Here is a 17,385-nt window from a genome sequence, read left to right on the forward strand (position 1 = left end):
TTTTTCTTCATCATAGATGTGCTTTGCTAATCATTCATTTGCTAATAATTTTCTAGAATACAAGTACTGTTTAGTCTTTGCTCACCTAAACAGCTGTCTATCACCCTAATAGAGAATGGCCTAAAACTGTGATTATAGCGAGGAGCATACAGTTACAGTGCCTTGCGAAAGTATTCGGCCCCCTTGAACTTTTCAACCTTTTGCCACATTTCAGGCTTCAAACATAAAGATATAAATTTTTTATTTTATGTGAAGAATCACCAACAAGTGGGACACAATTGTGAAGTGGAACGAAATCTATTGGATTTTTGAAACTTTTTTAACTAATAAAAAAATGAAAAGTGGGGCGTGCAAAATTATTCGGCCCCTTAACTTTCAGTGCAGCAAACTCACTCCAGAAGTTCAGCGAGGATCTCTGAATGATCCAATGTTGTCCTAAATGACTGATGGTGATAAATAGAATCCACCTGTGTGTAATCAAGTCTCTGTATAAATGCACCTGCTCTGTGATAGTCTCAAGGTTCTGTTGAAAGCGCAGAGAGCATCATGAAGACCAAGGATACTGTTGTGGAGAAGTTTAAAGCCGGATTTGGATACAAAAAGATTTCCCAAGCTTCAAACATCCCAAGGAGCACTGTGCAAGCGATCATCTTGAAATGGAAGGAGTATCAGACCACTGCAAATCTACCAAGACCTGGCCGTCCCTCTAAACTTTCAGCTCAGACAAGGAGAAGACTGATCAGAGATGCAGCCAAGAGGCCCATGATCACTCTGGATGAACTGCAGAGAACTACAGCTGAGGTGGGAGAGTCTGTCCATAGGACAACAATCAGTCTTACACTGCACAAATCTGGCCTTTATGGAAGAGTGGCAAGAAGAAAGCCATTTCTCAAAGATATCCATAAAAAGTCTCGTCTAAAGTTTGCCACAAGCCACCTGGGAGACACCCCAAACATGTGGAAGAAGGTGCTCTGGTCAGATGAAACCAAAATCGAACTTTTTGGCCACAATGCAAAACGATATGTTTGGCGTAAAAGCAACACAGCTCATCACCCTCAACACACCATCCCCACTGTCAAACATGGTGGTGGCAGCATCATGGTTTGGGCCTGCTTTTCTTCAGCAGGGACAGGGAAGATGGTTAAAATTGAGGGGAAGATGGATGCAGCCAAATACAGGACCATTCTGGATGAAAACCTGTTGGAGTCTGCAAAAGACCTGAAACTGGGACGGAGATTTATCTTCCAACAAGACAATGATCCCAAACATACAGCAAAATCTACAAAGGAATGGTTCACAAATAAACGTATCCAGGTGTTTGAATGGCCAAGTCAAAGTCCAGACCTGAATCCAATCGAGAATCTGTGGAAAGAGCTGAAAACTGCTGTTCACAAACGCTCTCCATCCAACTTCACTGAGCTCGAGCTGTTTTGCAAGGAAGAATGGGCAAAAATTTCACTCTCTCGATGTGCAAAACTGATAGAGACATACCCCAAGCGACTTGCAGCTGTAATCGCAGCAAAAGGTGGCTCTACAAAGTATTAACGCAAGGGGGCCGAATAATTTTGCACGCCCCACTTTTCATTTTTTTATTAGTTAAAAAAGTTTCAAAAATCCAATAGATTTCGTTCCACTTCACAATTGTGTCCCACTTGTTGGTGATTCTTCACATAAAATAAAAAATTTATATCTTTATGTTTGAAGCCTGAAATGTGGCAAAAGGTTGAAAAGTTCAAGGGGGCCGAATACTTTCGCAAGGCACTGTATTTCCATTTTAATATATCTGAGTTACACTCAGACTAAAAGCAGGGCTATTTACCCATGCCAATAAACCTAAATAATCACCTCTATCAAAGGGGATTACTCCCATGAGCATCTTCTATAGCAATACAATCCCAACATGAGCTCTGATTATTATTTGTGGCTGACTGATAAAGTATTTATTCCATATCCCCATTTTATCAAAGTAAAACGCATTACACTTAACAGGTACACTGCCGCCCCCCCTCAGGAAGCTCAACAAACACAGAAACAGTTACAATATAATAATTAATGTTCACTCAGTCTCTGGTGCAGTGGTTCGGTGTCGGCGCAATGCGTAGATCCAGCGATCTCGTCCTGTCACTCAGATGGCAGAGTCGGTAGTCAGTTGCACTTGATATGGTCCTTCCCAGCAGGGTTGCAACATCTGGCAGGGTATATCTTCCTCACCATACCCACTCGCCAGGTATCAGGTCGTGTCTTCCCTCTACTGGAGGTCTCCAAGTGTCCAGCACCTGTTCACCAGCCCCATGCACCACTTCAATTAACAACCTACAATACTACAATAGAGAATTAGCAAATTCAACAATCCATTAGCCAAATTCATCCCTCCAGGAAGTTTTGTTGATTGGCTTGTGATGATATCAAACAGGCTCTATTACACAGTTCTGTTTGATCCAGCCCGCATTCCATGGCGTTCCTTCATTCTGATGTCTAGTCGATCTTTTAGAGTTCTGTTCCTTCATTCCACTGTTCCAGCAGACTGAGGGTGATCTCAGTCCATCTCACCCCGAATAATCCAGCCACAGCCTGTCCCTTGATCATAATACAAGCGGTAGGTCAGTGCCCACCGAGGGCTTATCTCCATCATCAAGTGTTTGGTAGACACAGAGGCAGTGACAGCAACCCACTGGGAAAACAGATGATAAGAGCCAAGGTTTCCCTTGACAATTGTAAATTGTAAACATTTGCTACTGCGTGAAAGGTTTCTCAGGAGCAGGCCTTTTGAGCTGTAGCACCTGCACCTGAACTGTAGTTGAGTTCCTTTGATAAGCATCACATTGAGATACCACATAAGTGGCTACTGCTTCAAACACGGTCCCCACCCAGGTGTCCGACAGAGTGCATTTGTCGAGCTATAAAGGGCATTAGGCTGTGAGGGCATGCAGAGCGTCCAGTGTGCTGGCAGCACCACACTCTTTTCTAACCATGTCCTTTTCTCTGCTTTAGAGGCCTCAGCCTGAATATCCTGTAGCTGTCCCCTTTTCACCAACAGAGGTCTCACAGGGGTCTCAGACTCCTGTTCTACAAGTACTGCTCACCTGACAGCTACATCTGCAAAGTTGTTCCCTCGAGTTACTGGAAACATTTCTTTATTATGTGATTTACACTTTACCACAGCTACTTCAGTCAGCAGCTGCAAAGCTTCTAACAGTTCAGAGACAAACCCAGCATTCTTAACTGGAGTCCCTGCCATGTTGGGGAAATCCCTATTCCTTCACTGCCATCCAAAATTGTGGCATACACCAAATGTATATATACAGTCTATATACATTGCTACAATTTTCCATTTAGCATATTTACAAGTTTCAATTAAATCTTTTCATTCGGTCTGCTAGTTCTACACCTGATTATTCACAGTTTATACAGCCAGGCAGGTAGCCTGCACAACACATAAACACGGCCCCTTGGCCACCGCATCAAGGGGTCCTGAATAATAATAACCCACCAGACGATGCCTATCTCCATGCCTCCTACACCAGCACAACAGCTCACGACCCATTTCTTTCACTTACATACAGATTACATACAGATGATCCGTCTGAGGGAATCCAGTCCAGGGCCAGTGCCTGCAAGAAAGCTTGTTTCAAAACATCAAAAACGGTTTCTGCTGCAGGGGTCAAGGCAATTTTGTCTTTAGACTGCACTACCCCCCTTAAACCAATACGTCACTAGACAATCTCGTTCTGAGAAGGCATTCACCCTGGCTTTATCATGTAGTTGGTTTTATACTCCTTTTTTTCCTCTCAAGATCCAATACTTGGAGTAGCCCGGCCTTATGGATTCCCTCATTAGGTAAAACAATCACAATATCACATAACTCTATTGAGTTAGTTTACATAAATGCTATTTCATGCAGTAATTCCTTATAAAATGCTGCAGTCTGGGCCTAAAATAGGTCTGGGGTGTCCCCCACCCACATCAGTAGTTGAAACTGTACATCTTTACCCAAGCAGACTGTGACAGCTTATATTTGCTTTAAACACAACCCTTGCACTCCTTCTCCTGTAGCCTCCTGTTATCCGTTAGAAAACGTTATATCACATCTTTATGCTGTTTTAGTCTAAAAACAGGACAGCTGTGCTCCTGTGCCCCACAGTTACTGCACACTGTAAGATTATTTCACTTTTATTTAAATCCTGAGATAAATTTAGGAAGGCTACAGAGGGGTTTACTAGATTAAAACTGTTAGTTCACACACGGCTCTCGTTTCAGCTTCTGACAAGTTCTTTAATTGTGAAATCAAGCCTCTTTCTTACAATTTCTCCAAAAAACACATTTTTTTTAGTAACTGCACACCAGCTTATTAGTAGTTTTGTCTTTGAGGTTTTATATCTCGGTATAACATTAAAGTCGCACAATAATTTCGACAAACTGGCGGCTCCCTTTTCTCCTCCTTGGGAGTCTTTTTACCACCCATTTGCAGCGCTCGCACTTCTGCATGCATGCTTCGCGAGTTATTAAATCACATCTGTCTCTGTTCGTAATATCAGGAAAGCATAGTTGCACATTCTTGGCAACATCAGGTTTTAACCCACTCAAGTAAATTTGTTTTATTACTGTGGAAGTATCTTCATTCACTTCCTTTTCATCGGCTAACCCCGAGTATACTATCCATAAAGCTATAAACCTTTCTGTAAAATCTGAAAACATCCTCACTTCCTTCTGCTGACATGCTGTTACTTTTCTCTAATCAGTTTTCGGTGGGTAATGCTCTTTCAAAAATCTCCACACTAATTCCCACCCTTCTCCCAGATTCTCTCTTAAGGCGTTCTATTTCTTCTTTTGCTTTCTCTTTTTCTACATATACAACTTCGTTTCGTTCAACCATTGCTTTTAGCTTTTCCATCAGGGATTTTTGCGTCTCATCTATGATATTCTGTTGAATTCTCAAATATTCCTCTAAATATTTTTATCCAAAGGTTCATAAACTTTTCTACATTCCTGTTCAGCCTAAATTCCGTCTGACAGTCAATATTTCTTTTAAGTTTCACTTTGGATTAATCAAACTTTTTTTCCCTTCACACCAAACCATTTTCACGTCTCCCACGCGCCCCGCGGAATCCCCCAGTCGAGACAAACTGACGAACTATCACAATTCGGGAACACGGACCAGGTTCCAAATCCTGGCTTTAAACACACAGTTGAATCGAGTTACCATTTTCGGCTCTTCTGCGAGTACAGTTCTAGTTACTACCTTCAGCCGTACTGCAGTTGTGTACCAGGATGCAACACCTGGATTTTTTCGCACGGGCAGGGCGAGATGCTATTCCTTCAGCAATCCCTCCTTTTCTACCCCACCTTCACAAAACAGGCATCTAAAACACATACACCATTAACTCATTTTTCTGTTGTACTTGCTTCAGCTTCAGGAAAACCCTGAACCCACCACAGGAACATGGAGAGGACAAGGGACTTTTTAGAAAAGAGGAGTCCTTACCTCTTTTTAGAAGCGGCCGCCTAACTTTTCCTCTCCATGTCCGTGTGGTTTAATTTAGATGGATACTTCTTCATCATTTGGGTCACGTATCCGCCAATCTGCCGCCTCCTTTTTAGAGGACGTTGTAAACCTTTAGGAACAATATGATCTAGCAACAAGGTTATGTCACTGTAATTAGGCTTAAGACAATCAAGAACAAGGCGATTGCCTTTCTTCTAAATTCTTTACGATCATCAGGCAATTAAGGAAAAGACTTAACTAATGCAAATAATTCACTAGGAGACCAATGTCAATGTACTGTACATATGCTGGAGTTCCTTCTGGACCTGAAAAAGTGCACATTGGTATTTCACAAACAAGTGGCTCCGGACCGCTTTCTAATTTCGGTGGAGACTTTTTCTTTTTAGTACGCATGGCCATGACTTTAGCTGCAGCTTGCTGTTCTTTAGTTTCAAGACTAGTCTTTTTTTAAGCTTCCCATTATTTCTGTGATTCCTCTTTCCATTAAATAAGTTTTCCAATTCATTTTCTTTCATTTCTTCTCCTTCTCTTCTAAGTTTCCCCTTCTTCAGGAAACTTCTTTTTCCTAATTCAACTTTCCTCTGTCCATTCTGATTCACTTACAAAGATCCTTCATAGTTATGGGCCCCTAATTATCATATATAAATTATGTGCAAGTTCCCTTACACCTATTACCCTAGCTTTACAGTTCATGAACATAATTTTTTTCCCTAACCCAGGCTATAATTGTTTCTCCGAATTTGTCGTACATGTACTTTTGCTGGACTGCTCGGTCCCATTTTCGTCTTTGAATTTTAATTTCCCATTTTTACCGATCGGTGCCTTACTTAGAACCTTATCACATTAACTACTCCGCAGAGCAAAAACCACACGTCTGTGTTAAGATAAGTTCTTTATATGAGTCCCAGACTCATCAAACCCGCGTGAGAACACCCCTGTGGCTCGCTTCTCAAACTATTAATTTTTAAGGATCACTTACTGACGTCAGACAGCTGCCAATTCTCCAGACGCGTCTCTGGAAGGATAAACAGTTTATCCTCCGAGGTTCGTCCAATTTGCTAAAATTGTCCGGGTCCGGATGGAGTTTCAGCAGCCGTTCGCGTTCAGGTTTGTGATCCCGGACGAGCCCCCAAATTGTCATGGAAATATAACTATCAAGGAAGCCACAAGAGAGAGTTCTCACCTGAGTAAGGTCTTTATTTCAATATTGCAATATTGGGAGCCCTGCTGCCACTTCGCAAAGTGCAACCAGAGACTCAATTTGTTACAAGCAGTACAGGGTTTTTATAAGACGTTGCGCTGTAAAAAAGTTCAGCACTTGGTCCCTTCTAAAACTTCCCCTTTCTCTAAGAGAAAACAGATTACATCATAGAGTGAGAGAAGAAAACTAGATTTGTTATTCAAAGCTTATCAGTTACTTTCAGCTAATTCTAATGACCCAGACAGCATATATTATTTTGGTACATTGTCTTCTAAACTAACCTAAGCAGTGTACTTTGTTGACGAACTGTTTTCTAAAGTTCTGCACGTACTGTAGCATAGCAGTTATATCCTTGAAATATTATCTAAAAGCACCAATATATTTTTGTGTAAAGCTCTCTACATTTTTAAGAATCAATTAACTCATTAGATTTCCACTACAGCACATAAAAACTTTTCCAAAATAACCACAGTATGTAACCGAATGAAAGGCTTTGATGCTTAAAATGTTTAGGAAGAAAGTGGAATACTGGTGTGTATTTTTTATGTAAACTACCAATACCAGACATGTGCAGCTTACATAATATGTTTATATTCCTAAATTAATATCATTTATGATGTTTAGAGACATTATGCTCCTGTTGTTTTTGTGCTCAGCTACCAAAATTTCCCTTTAGTTGTAAAATTCCATATTAATATATAATATTAAGAGGATTTAAACATGCACAGTAAAGAGATCAAATGAAGCAATCGTTTCACTAACAACCAATGCAACATGAGTGCCGCCTGTTGGTAATTTTGGCCAGCCAATCACGTACTACAGTATAATGCGCTAACCTGCAGATCATTTCACACAGTATGGGGTTTTACCTTGCATTTTGACTGGCTGCATCTGTATAGTTTATATACTTAATAAAAAGCTATAATTTTTTATCATTTTCTAAGAATATGTAATAAGAACACTTGCCGTTATTGTTGTAAAAGAACTGATTTAATACCACTTGATAGGGAATATTAATATGGAATCATGTAACCAAAGAAATGTTGGCAGCTAAAAATATCACTTGTGGATAATATTTTGGAAATATTTGATGTTCGTTTAACAAGTTTTTCAGCCTTTATAGTTGTAATGGACAATGAAACTGTTAGGCAACCCTAATGAAGAGATATGGATGCTGTGCAGACGCAAGGGTAGGCAGAAGACACAGCAGGTGTACAATCCAATGCGAAAGGCGAGTTCGTTGTCGAAAGGAAAAGGTGGTTCAGTATCCAGGAAGTCCGATAGAAGCAAACAATCTGAAACAAGAGGCGAGGTCGTGGTCGAAAGGAGTAAGGTAGGTCGAAATCCGGGTAGTACACTGGTGGCAAACAATCCGTGTTGAGAGGCGAGGTCCGAAGTCAAAAGGCAAAAGGGAAGTCCAAAATCCAAGGTCATATGAAGAACAGTAATCGCCAGGTAGAGCTCTCAGGGAGAAGACTCAATACCGAGCAGCGTGAAGCGGGTTGGAATGGCTTAAATACTGCAGCCTGCTGCACGGTAGGGCGTCTGGTGCCGAGTTAACACATGCGGCAGCGCTTGTAATTATTGCCCCGCTGCTGGCACTGATTAGCTCTCTTGGGGGCTGGTCTGGGCAGGTTGGTGGTCGTGACAGAAATGCTCATAGATATAATGTAGCCCATTGCACCCAAGCGGCAGTGGCTTAGATGGCCACCTGCTTCTCAGAAGGAGAAGGGTTTGATTCCCAAACAGAACATTGTTTTATTTTTTTTACATAGCAGAAGATATAAAAAAGTTTATTATTATAGCATGTTGTGCCTCTTTAACACGATATGCCTCTTTCAGGTATACATCCGCATTAAGATAATCTATATTTTGTCTTAATGCAAATTTCAGCAATGAATTATCAGGAAACAATTTAACTTTAAATTTTGATTATAAAAATGTATATCACACACATACTGTACTGTATTGGCTTTAAAACCATACAGTATCATACTGTGTATACAGTATACAGTTCATTGGCATGTATGCTACTGGTTTGGAATCTGTGAATATGACTTCATGTGATTCATGTGTGGCAAGTGGAAATGTAGTCTTTGTTTGCATTTTAAAACTACAGTACACATACTAAAGAAAAACTAGTGTTTTTATAAAACAGACTATTTTATTCCTGATTCCTTATGCTAAAACGCTAAACAAGGAATGCACTGAAGAAGAGGGCAGAAGCTGTAAATTCAGCCTCATCCCCAAGCAAAACTGCCTATTCCAAATAACCACACATTGGGATTAACACCCCCACCCTTTGTAACAAACATGTTTGTTAAAGAAGTTTGTGTAGGGAGCTATGTTGCATGCATTGGCTGCAATGGAACATGTGAAGCTTAATTCTATGCTGAAAGAAAAAGAAATACAACATGTCTCCTCTATAACAGAAAATGTCCTGCTCTGCAACAATATTCTTTGTGCAATTCTTGTGTCTAATTTCCAGTGAGTAACACTGTTACATAACACACATCTAATTATATCAGCTACCAGGCAGAAAAAAGAGCAGCAAAAAACAGTAAAAATGTGTGAAATATATTTTTCAAAATCAAAATTTGAAGTTCAATTGTTTCCTGATTACTGGTTGATGAAATTTGCATTAAGACAAAATATAGATTTTCTCAGAACAGATATAAACCTGAAAGATGGACATCACTTTCACAACAAGTTATAATAATAAACTATTTTTATATGTCGGACTATGTAAAAAAAAAAGCTTTCTTGTGTCCAGGAATCAAATCCTTCACCTTAAAGCACTGTACAAAACTACCACCTAGATGTAGTGCACTACATTGCAGTCTATGAGCGTTTCATTGTCCATTACAACTACAAGGACAGCAAAAGTAGTTAAAATGAACATGTCAAAATGTTTCAGAAAATGTCCACAAATGATATTTTAAACTACCAGAATTTCTTTAGTTACAAAATGCCATATTAATATTCCCTATCAACTGGTATTAAATCAGTAATACAACTTTTTTTTTACAACAATAACAACAACAGACTGTACTGTGTTGTTATTACATATTCTTAGAAAAGGTTAAAACATTATAGCTTTCGTATTAAACATATCAACATTATATAGTTACAACATGCACATAAATTCTTAAATATTTATGAAAAAAGTGGAATACTGTGTACTTTGTTTTTTATAGTTACCACTACCATCTACGATATGCACATTATGTACAGTACATATTTCGTTATACTTTCTTTTTATTTTCAGCCATCACAATTTCCCATTAGTTGTAAAATTCCATAATTATATTCCATATTAAGCTAATTAACATGCACAGTATAGAAACAAATTGAATGCAATCATTTCAATAACATCTAATGCACCACATATCGATTGTCTTTGGACAATGAATTACATAACACAATGCACTGCGTTACAGGTAATGCTTTTGGAAGAAATACCACATGTTTTGAGACCTGCATCTGTATTTGTTCTATTTTAAATTAACTTACTCTTCCAAAACATCTAATTGTGCTTGATGGATCTTCAGATCTTTCATATTCTTGCAGACTTTGCCAAAAGCACATTCCTTACTCGTTGTCTGTTGCATTGTTCCATTATCTTTGTGTCCATCCACCTGGGGCACACATTCTCCACCTGTCTCGGGCTCGCCTGTGGGTAAAATTCCATGAGTTGATCTGTAGCAAGCTACAGGCTGCCAACCCTCACCACCTCGGTCTTTCCTGGTGGTCACTTTTCTATCCCATAAAAAAAAGAATGAATACATCCGTTGATGCTTCTAGACACACCATCAGTGAAGTTTCTGTGAGGTTTTCCAGTTTAGTACTGAAAAAGACTTCCAGTCTTTACACCTTCAGTAATCAAAACAATACCCGCTAAGCACACCATGATCTCAAATGCATGTAGGAAATATTCAATTCAATTTATTTTTATAAAGCGCCTTAAACAACAAGGTTGCCCTAAGCGCCTAACAAAGTAACCATACATTTTGTGAATACAAAACAGAAAAGACCAGAATACAATGGAGGAGAGGAACCAAAAACTCCTTAGTAAGGAGAAAAAAAAACCTTTGGGCATGCTAACATTATATAATTTAAAAAAGAAATAAATGAATGAGGGTAATAATCCATCCATCCATCATGTCTTCTGTATGTCAGAATAGGTTAAATAGCTTCTCTTTTAAAATATTTCAGATTTGTTTTTAAATTTAAATTTGTGTTGTAACTGTTAAAAAAATAGTGATTATAATTGCGATTCTACAGTTTAAAATTTAAAATTAATGTTTATAATTTAATGCAAAAAATAGCATGCATCTCCTTTGTTGATGTTGGTGCTTTTATAATAAATCGAATACACATTTATACTTATGGGATAATTACTCAGCAGTTTACATAATATGTTTATGTTCCTAAATTAATATCATTTATGACCTTTAGATGCTCCTATTCTTTTTATGCTCAGCTACAAAAATTTCCATTAAGTGGTAAAATTCCATATAAATATTCAATACTAAGTGGATTAAAACATGCACAGTAAAGAGATTAAATGATTAAATATTTCCATGACCGACCAACGCACCACGAGTGCCCCTATCGGTCATTTTGGCCAGCCAATCACATGCCACGGTAGGGCGCGGTGGCGCACGCGTAGATGCCTGCGGTACGGGTTTGTGCCGTGCATTTTGAATGTCTGCACCTGTATGTAGGACTTTTGATACTACTTTTGTATAGCGCACGCTTCATCTGGCACATGTTTTTAAGTAGCATAAACCTTTGTTCTTGTGGCAGGAGGTTACTTTGCAAAAGTATTTAGCATTCAAATGCAGTTGTTATTGTTCCTAAAAATGTAATATCGACATTTTCATTGAAATATGTCGAGCTCTTAGTATTATCCACATGCATTTTATTATATTAGTAATCTCCAAATGAAAACAGGTGGTATATATTGTAGAATCAAAAACTTGACTCAGGTTTGGTCAGAGAAAGGAGTCTTTATTGTGTACACAAGGACCAAGCACTTAGCATGATAGCAAAGTGGAGCTCAAATTACAGCAGCTTACATATAGTATTGTAAGCAGGTTGGGGGAATCATTATCACTAGTGTTGCTGAGCAACAGAGCGGTCAGCAGAAGTACAAGGACGAGAAATTAGGAAAACAAGGAAGCTAGTGTCCCATATCAGAAGTAGCAAGGAGTACACCCAGAACCTTGAGACCTATGTGAATATCGAACTGGAAACCTTGTAGCTCGCTACAAACCTTTTAACTCTTTATTACCTCAATATGTTGCAAGTACAACTTACAAAGATCAAAATTCTACTATTTTAAATATATATTTTAATTCAAAGTATATCAGTATTGTTTATTTAATGTAAATTTTAGCTAAGAGTTCCTTTTTTCATTGTTTATCGTTTACCATGCTATATTAGAGGCACTACAGATTTATCACAGGGAGAATGGAACTAGAGTATGCACTGTGTGTCTTCATGTGGGCTCATGTGTACATTTTTACTGGGATGTCATTAACCACCTGTGTGAGTTTTCCAAAGGGCAGTACTCAGTTTGGCCAAATGTCACTGTGCTTGAGTCATTATGGGTGTCCTCAAATTGCTGCACAACAGACGCCCCTATTACTTTAAAGTGCTACATAACATCAGTAATCAATAATACTTGTGAATCAGTAATACAGTTTTAGACACTGTGGACCCACCATGTAAAAGTGGCAGCTGCAGTACTGTAGCTATGGTTGTGCATGTTTTGCTGTTGATCTACATATAATAAAATGGTTTGTGATGCAAAAAAAAAGCCAATTTGGTTAATAGTTGGGAATTGCTTTTAAGGAAAAATAAATATACACATTGAAACACACATTGAAGGTAATTTAGTGGCTTTATGTTTTTCTCATCTCCAGGAAACACTGTCCAAACTGACTGATTTGATAAAGGAGATTGACTCATTAATGAACACGCAGCTGAATGCGGAGCTGATGGACTGGAAACGTCGCCAGCAGATTGCTTGTATTGGAGGTCCTCTTCTCACCAGCCTGGACCAGCTACAAAACTGGTATGAAATCTGAAATTATTCCTAACTTCTATTTACCATTTATTTGCACTGTCTGAGAAACTGCTTCTTCTCTGTTACCCAAGGAGCCAAATTGGCTTTCAGTTGTAAGATAAACGAAATCTTTACTTGAAAAGGCATATTTGTTATAAAATCTATTTTATCAGATTACTACACTACTAATGTCAATTTGCTTTATTGTGTTCAGTTTTGAGGCCTGCTCTTAATTTAAATAATTTTCCTTATATAATTATTTTACATCAAGCTTACAGTTTATAGATTGCATGTAAACTGCTGCTATTACACTTCCTAAGATTGCTTTTAAAGAGTTATGGAGGGGTACTGTATGTGTGAACTGTAGGAACTATATAGGGTATGGAAAACTTTTAAGTTGGTAAAGAATATCCAATTTTTAACCATGTGACCTTCAGCTTCTCTATTGCTCATTTTCATATTCCAATTTGAATGCGGTAAGTTGAATTTCCCCATTATTATTAGGTCTCATCTGCTAGTACTACTATACTCCATATGAGGGATCTGGTTAAAATTTTGGATTAGAACGTTAAGCTCCACTGTATCTAAAATATAAAATTTGAGATAAATACAAACAATTATATTTTTTTACCTATTTGAATTGTCTATCAACAGAGAAATTCAGAAAATTCAGGCCCAATATTCACATGCAGTCTTACTGGCTTTTAACTTTTGCGCACTATTCACATAAATATTGGGTTTGCTGTTTTTTCGGTTAAATTTGAATCTACAGTCTTATGAACCTTTTATGTTTTGTGAGTATTATGAGTCTTATTCACTCCAAGAAGATTCTTCAGGTGAAGCTACTGGTATTTTTAGTCTGTCATATGAAAGAAAACAAAGAAAAAATTACAGTGTCACATCCAATATTAGTCTGGGAAGATATTTTATCAATACAGTATAGCAATGGAAAAATAGATCTAATACACATAAATGTAATCTGCTTGCTAGTACTTAATTGAAATTCACATGCTAGCTTGTTATGCTCGGGCTGAGACTGGCTCACGTCCTGCTGTTTTCAAGAGCAACCCAATTATTCGCAGAAGCTTTCGTCTGACCACATGCAAACAATATCAAGACACCTCTCTATTAGACCAACTATTTTCTAATGAGGCAACCAATCTAGTTCTCATCAGTTCTTTAGGCTGCTCATTTAAGATGGCTTTCTCGACTGATCAGTGTTGCAACATTTGAGCTAAAGTGACTTACCCGTTTCTTATAGCAAAAACTTTAAGCCTTAAAACTTCTTAAAGCATTGATTCAGCAGACTCACGCATTCATCCCAGCTAGCAATTACCAGCTTCCTGAAGAATCTATCCGTCAGATTTCCTCTTTTTTCTTCAGCTGGTTTCTCTGTTTTTTTTTCCAGAGGTGCCAGGCATCTTTTTCTCACTGGACTTTCCAGACATTTTTCCAGAGAGCTCTCATCCAACTATCTCATTACTCCCATCACCTACTTCCTTCAGCCTGCCTGCTTCCTCTCTCTCCTCATAACATGCAACAACACTATCTACGAACCTCTTCAGAAAAACCCAAAGAGCGCCTGAGTCTTGGCCTTCAGCCTGTCATTCTGCTGCAGCTCTGTTTAACAGTGTAATATATGAAAGTAGTGTGGCAAAGCTTTTACTAATCTTTTAACTTCATTACTTTTGTAAAAGGTTACATTTTGAAAGTCATTTTTTAACAGGTTTACTCTGACAGCCCAGAGCTTGTTTCAAATCAGAAGGCAGCTGGATAAACTTGAAGAACTTATCTTGAAAGTCACATATGATGGAGATCCAATTCCATTACAAAAGCCCCAGTTGGAAGAACGAGTTAAATACCTGATCTATCACCTCATCAAAAGGTATTATTACCATTTTGTCAACTTTTATATTGTACTAAAACATAAGTAACTTTAATATCTATCTTACATTTGGGATTTCTGGGTAATGTACATTTCCTATAGGAAAAAGGAACATCAAATGTAGTATATAATGCACACCTACAGTATACTGATGATATGGGATAGTATCAGAAAACAATAATAAATCACAATAGGTATATCTAAGTTTTTTAATGAAGTGTTAATTTATAAAATTTATCAAATCAGTGTTCCTCATAGATTCATGGATGTTAACTAAAGATTTTTTTGTGATTTTTGATTTCCCACCAGCTCCTTTATTGTTGAAAAACAGCCTTCAATGCCCACTCATCTTCAGAGACCACTCATTATTAAAACCCAGGTGCAGTTTACTACTAAACTCAGGTAAAGCTTCCAGTTTATAATTTCTTCCTCATGATTGTTTACTCATGCTTTAGTATTGAATCAGTATTCAGCCAATTACATTATCCTTTACCTGAAATTATTTTAATTTAACAAAAAACAACTGTCACACAAACAGCTTATAACACAATTATAGGAAAAATATTCAACAGGGGATTCCCAACCCACTTCTGCAAAGCCACAGTTTTTATTTTTCAGTGTATTTCTGAACTAGGCGGCTGTGTGAGTAGTAAATTGCACTAGTAACTATCTTGCTGTAAATGGATCATCAGATCGTTATATAAATGAGTATATGTTCTTAATCTATACATGTTCTAATATAAAGTGTACAGAATTATTTAATTAGGTAATTAAACCAATCATCTCTTCAGGTTCCATTTGTTTAAAAGAGATATAAAATGTCTCTCTGTCCATATTATGTGTATACCCTTGTAGTTATTAATATTGTGCAGCAAATGCATTACTATTTAAGGAACAAACATATCATACCCATATTTTAATGTATGAAATGCCTGTTATTATTTTTGATGTTTTTAACTAATGACCTTTCATAACAGAATTAACAGTTACATTTTCTGTTTTTCCTCAAGATATTCATTTGACACATTCAAAAACACATTTTGAAAATATTATTATTTTCAGTATCAGTATCTGTAATACTTCTTTCAAATCTGTGGTCTCTGTAATCCTAGTTACAGTAAAATAGTTGGATTATTGACAATTTAAAAATATTTTGAATAAATATCAAATACCTAAATTAACTTTCAAAATAATGGATTAATCTACAAATAAACTTAAAATGAAAAAAATGTGTATGTAGCATTTAAGGCCAGAAATGTACAGTTTACTGAGTTTTACAGATCAAAATGCAACAGTACCACAATAATTTTGCTGCTGTACTGAAAGTAATTTATTCTGTGAGTAATTATTAGTGCAATTTTTGTTTTGTTCTGGTTCTAGATGAACCCCTTGTTTTATGGTGGTTATCAATACTACCTCACAGCTTCATGGTCCTGATATCAGCTCCAGCTTGAGTTACTATGTGTATGGAGTTTATATGTTCACCTTTTGTCCATGTCTGTTTTATTGGCTACTCATAATTGTTCCTCCCTATGAGGGATCTGATGGAGATTTCATACTGTACATAAGTAAATTGTTTTCATACAGTACTAGGTGACTGCAGAGAAATAGATAGAAAAATGAACTAATTGGCCACCTCTCATTTTCAAAACAGAGAAGAAAAAGAAGAACAGTAATTTAGTGTGGCAGGTCAGCTAAAGAAAGGAATATAGAATTGTCTTGCCACTTGAGACCATTTATACAGTGTAATTGGTTAAGGAGTTTACATTTTCACAAGGGTGCATTTATTTGGTTGACATTTTGTTTCTTAGCTTGATAATTAAGTGTCCTTGACTTCACATCATGTGTTTTTTTATGTGCAGACACACCCAACTTAGCATCTTAAGGAAGGGTCTGTTACATTTCAACAATAGTTAACATATTTATTATTTGTGGCTTAGTGATTGTTCATTGTGAGCTACAATGCATTCATTATTTTGATCATCTTTATCTTACTTAATAGAGCTATTCATGACTAATACTGGCTTTGTGTTGCATTTAATCACAACTGAGTGGCTTCATTTCAAGTTCTGATTTAAAGATAAACATCATCAAGATTCTTAAGAATATGGTAAATCAGAAGGTGGTTTCAAAAATAAATCTTCTTTCTATTCTGTTGCCTAGGTTGTTGGTTAAACTACCAGAAGTGAATTATCAGCTGAAGGTAAAAACAACATTTGACAAGTAAGTCAAGGCAAAAAATTGATCAGGTAACCCTGAAATTTTCAGTCCATTATCTTTAGTAAATGACAAATTAATTAAGTCCTGCAAAATGTGCAGGTGCACAATCTATAATCTGTTTACAGTAGATAGTACATATTGTTAACTTCAGTTACTCATTATACGGAATGTCAAATTTAAACAAAGTGCAATCTGCTATGTCTCATATATAGTGTTGATATTAAAGGATGAATTTTCTGAAAAATAAATGTAATTATCAGCTTTTATACCGAGGATTCATACAAGAGGATGAATGTCTTTTATATGTTTTTTTTAAATCATTGTGAAGCGACACTAACACTACACCCATTGATAATTGATATTGTATCACACAATATACACATGCAAATCATATCAACTTAATCATTAAAAACATATTAACCTATGGTAAATTACAGCTCATCAGATGATGACACTGAAGATATTTTTGAATTATGGCACTCTTGGATGTTGGCATAACAGCA

At 37.2% G+C, this 17,385-nt stretch overlaps 1 protein-coding gene across 2 annotated transcripts in view; it reads left to right on the plus strand.

The window, feature by feature from the left end:
* stat4 (signal transducer and activator of transcription 4) overlaps positions 1-17,385 on the plus strand; it is a 145,585-nt gene that overhangs the window by 85,709 nt on the left and 42,491 nt on the right. For both annotated transcript variants that reach the window (XM_088607220.1, XM_088607221.1), the window contains 4 exons: positions 12,635-12,786; positions 14,504-14,662; positions 14,972-15,064; positions 16,826-16,885. In XM_088607220.1, coding sequence (XP_088463346.1) covers positions 12,635-12,786; positions 14,504-14,662; positions 14,972-15,064; positions 16,826-16,885 — 464 coding nt within the window. The remainder of the gene's footprint in view (positions 1-12,634; positions 12,787-14,503; positions 14,663-14,971; positions 15,065-16,825; positions 16,886-17,385) is intronic.

This window comes from Lepisosteus platostomus, chromosome 14 (genome assembly GCF_059453375.1).
Source record: "Lepisosteus platostomus isolate fLepPlt1 chromosome 14, fLepPlt1.hap1, whole genome shotgun sequence".
Classification (NCBI taxonomy): domain Eukaryota; kingdom Metazoa; phylum Chordata; class Actinopteri; order Semionotiformes; family Lepisosteidae; genus Lepisosteus; species Lepisosteus platostomus.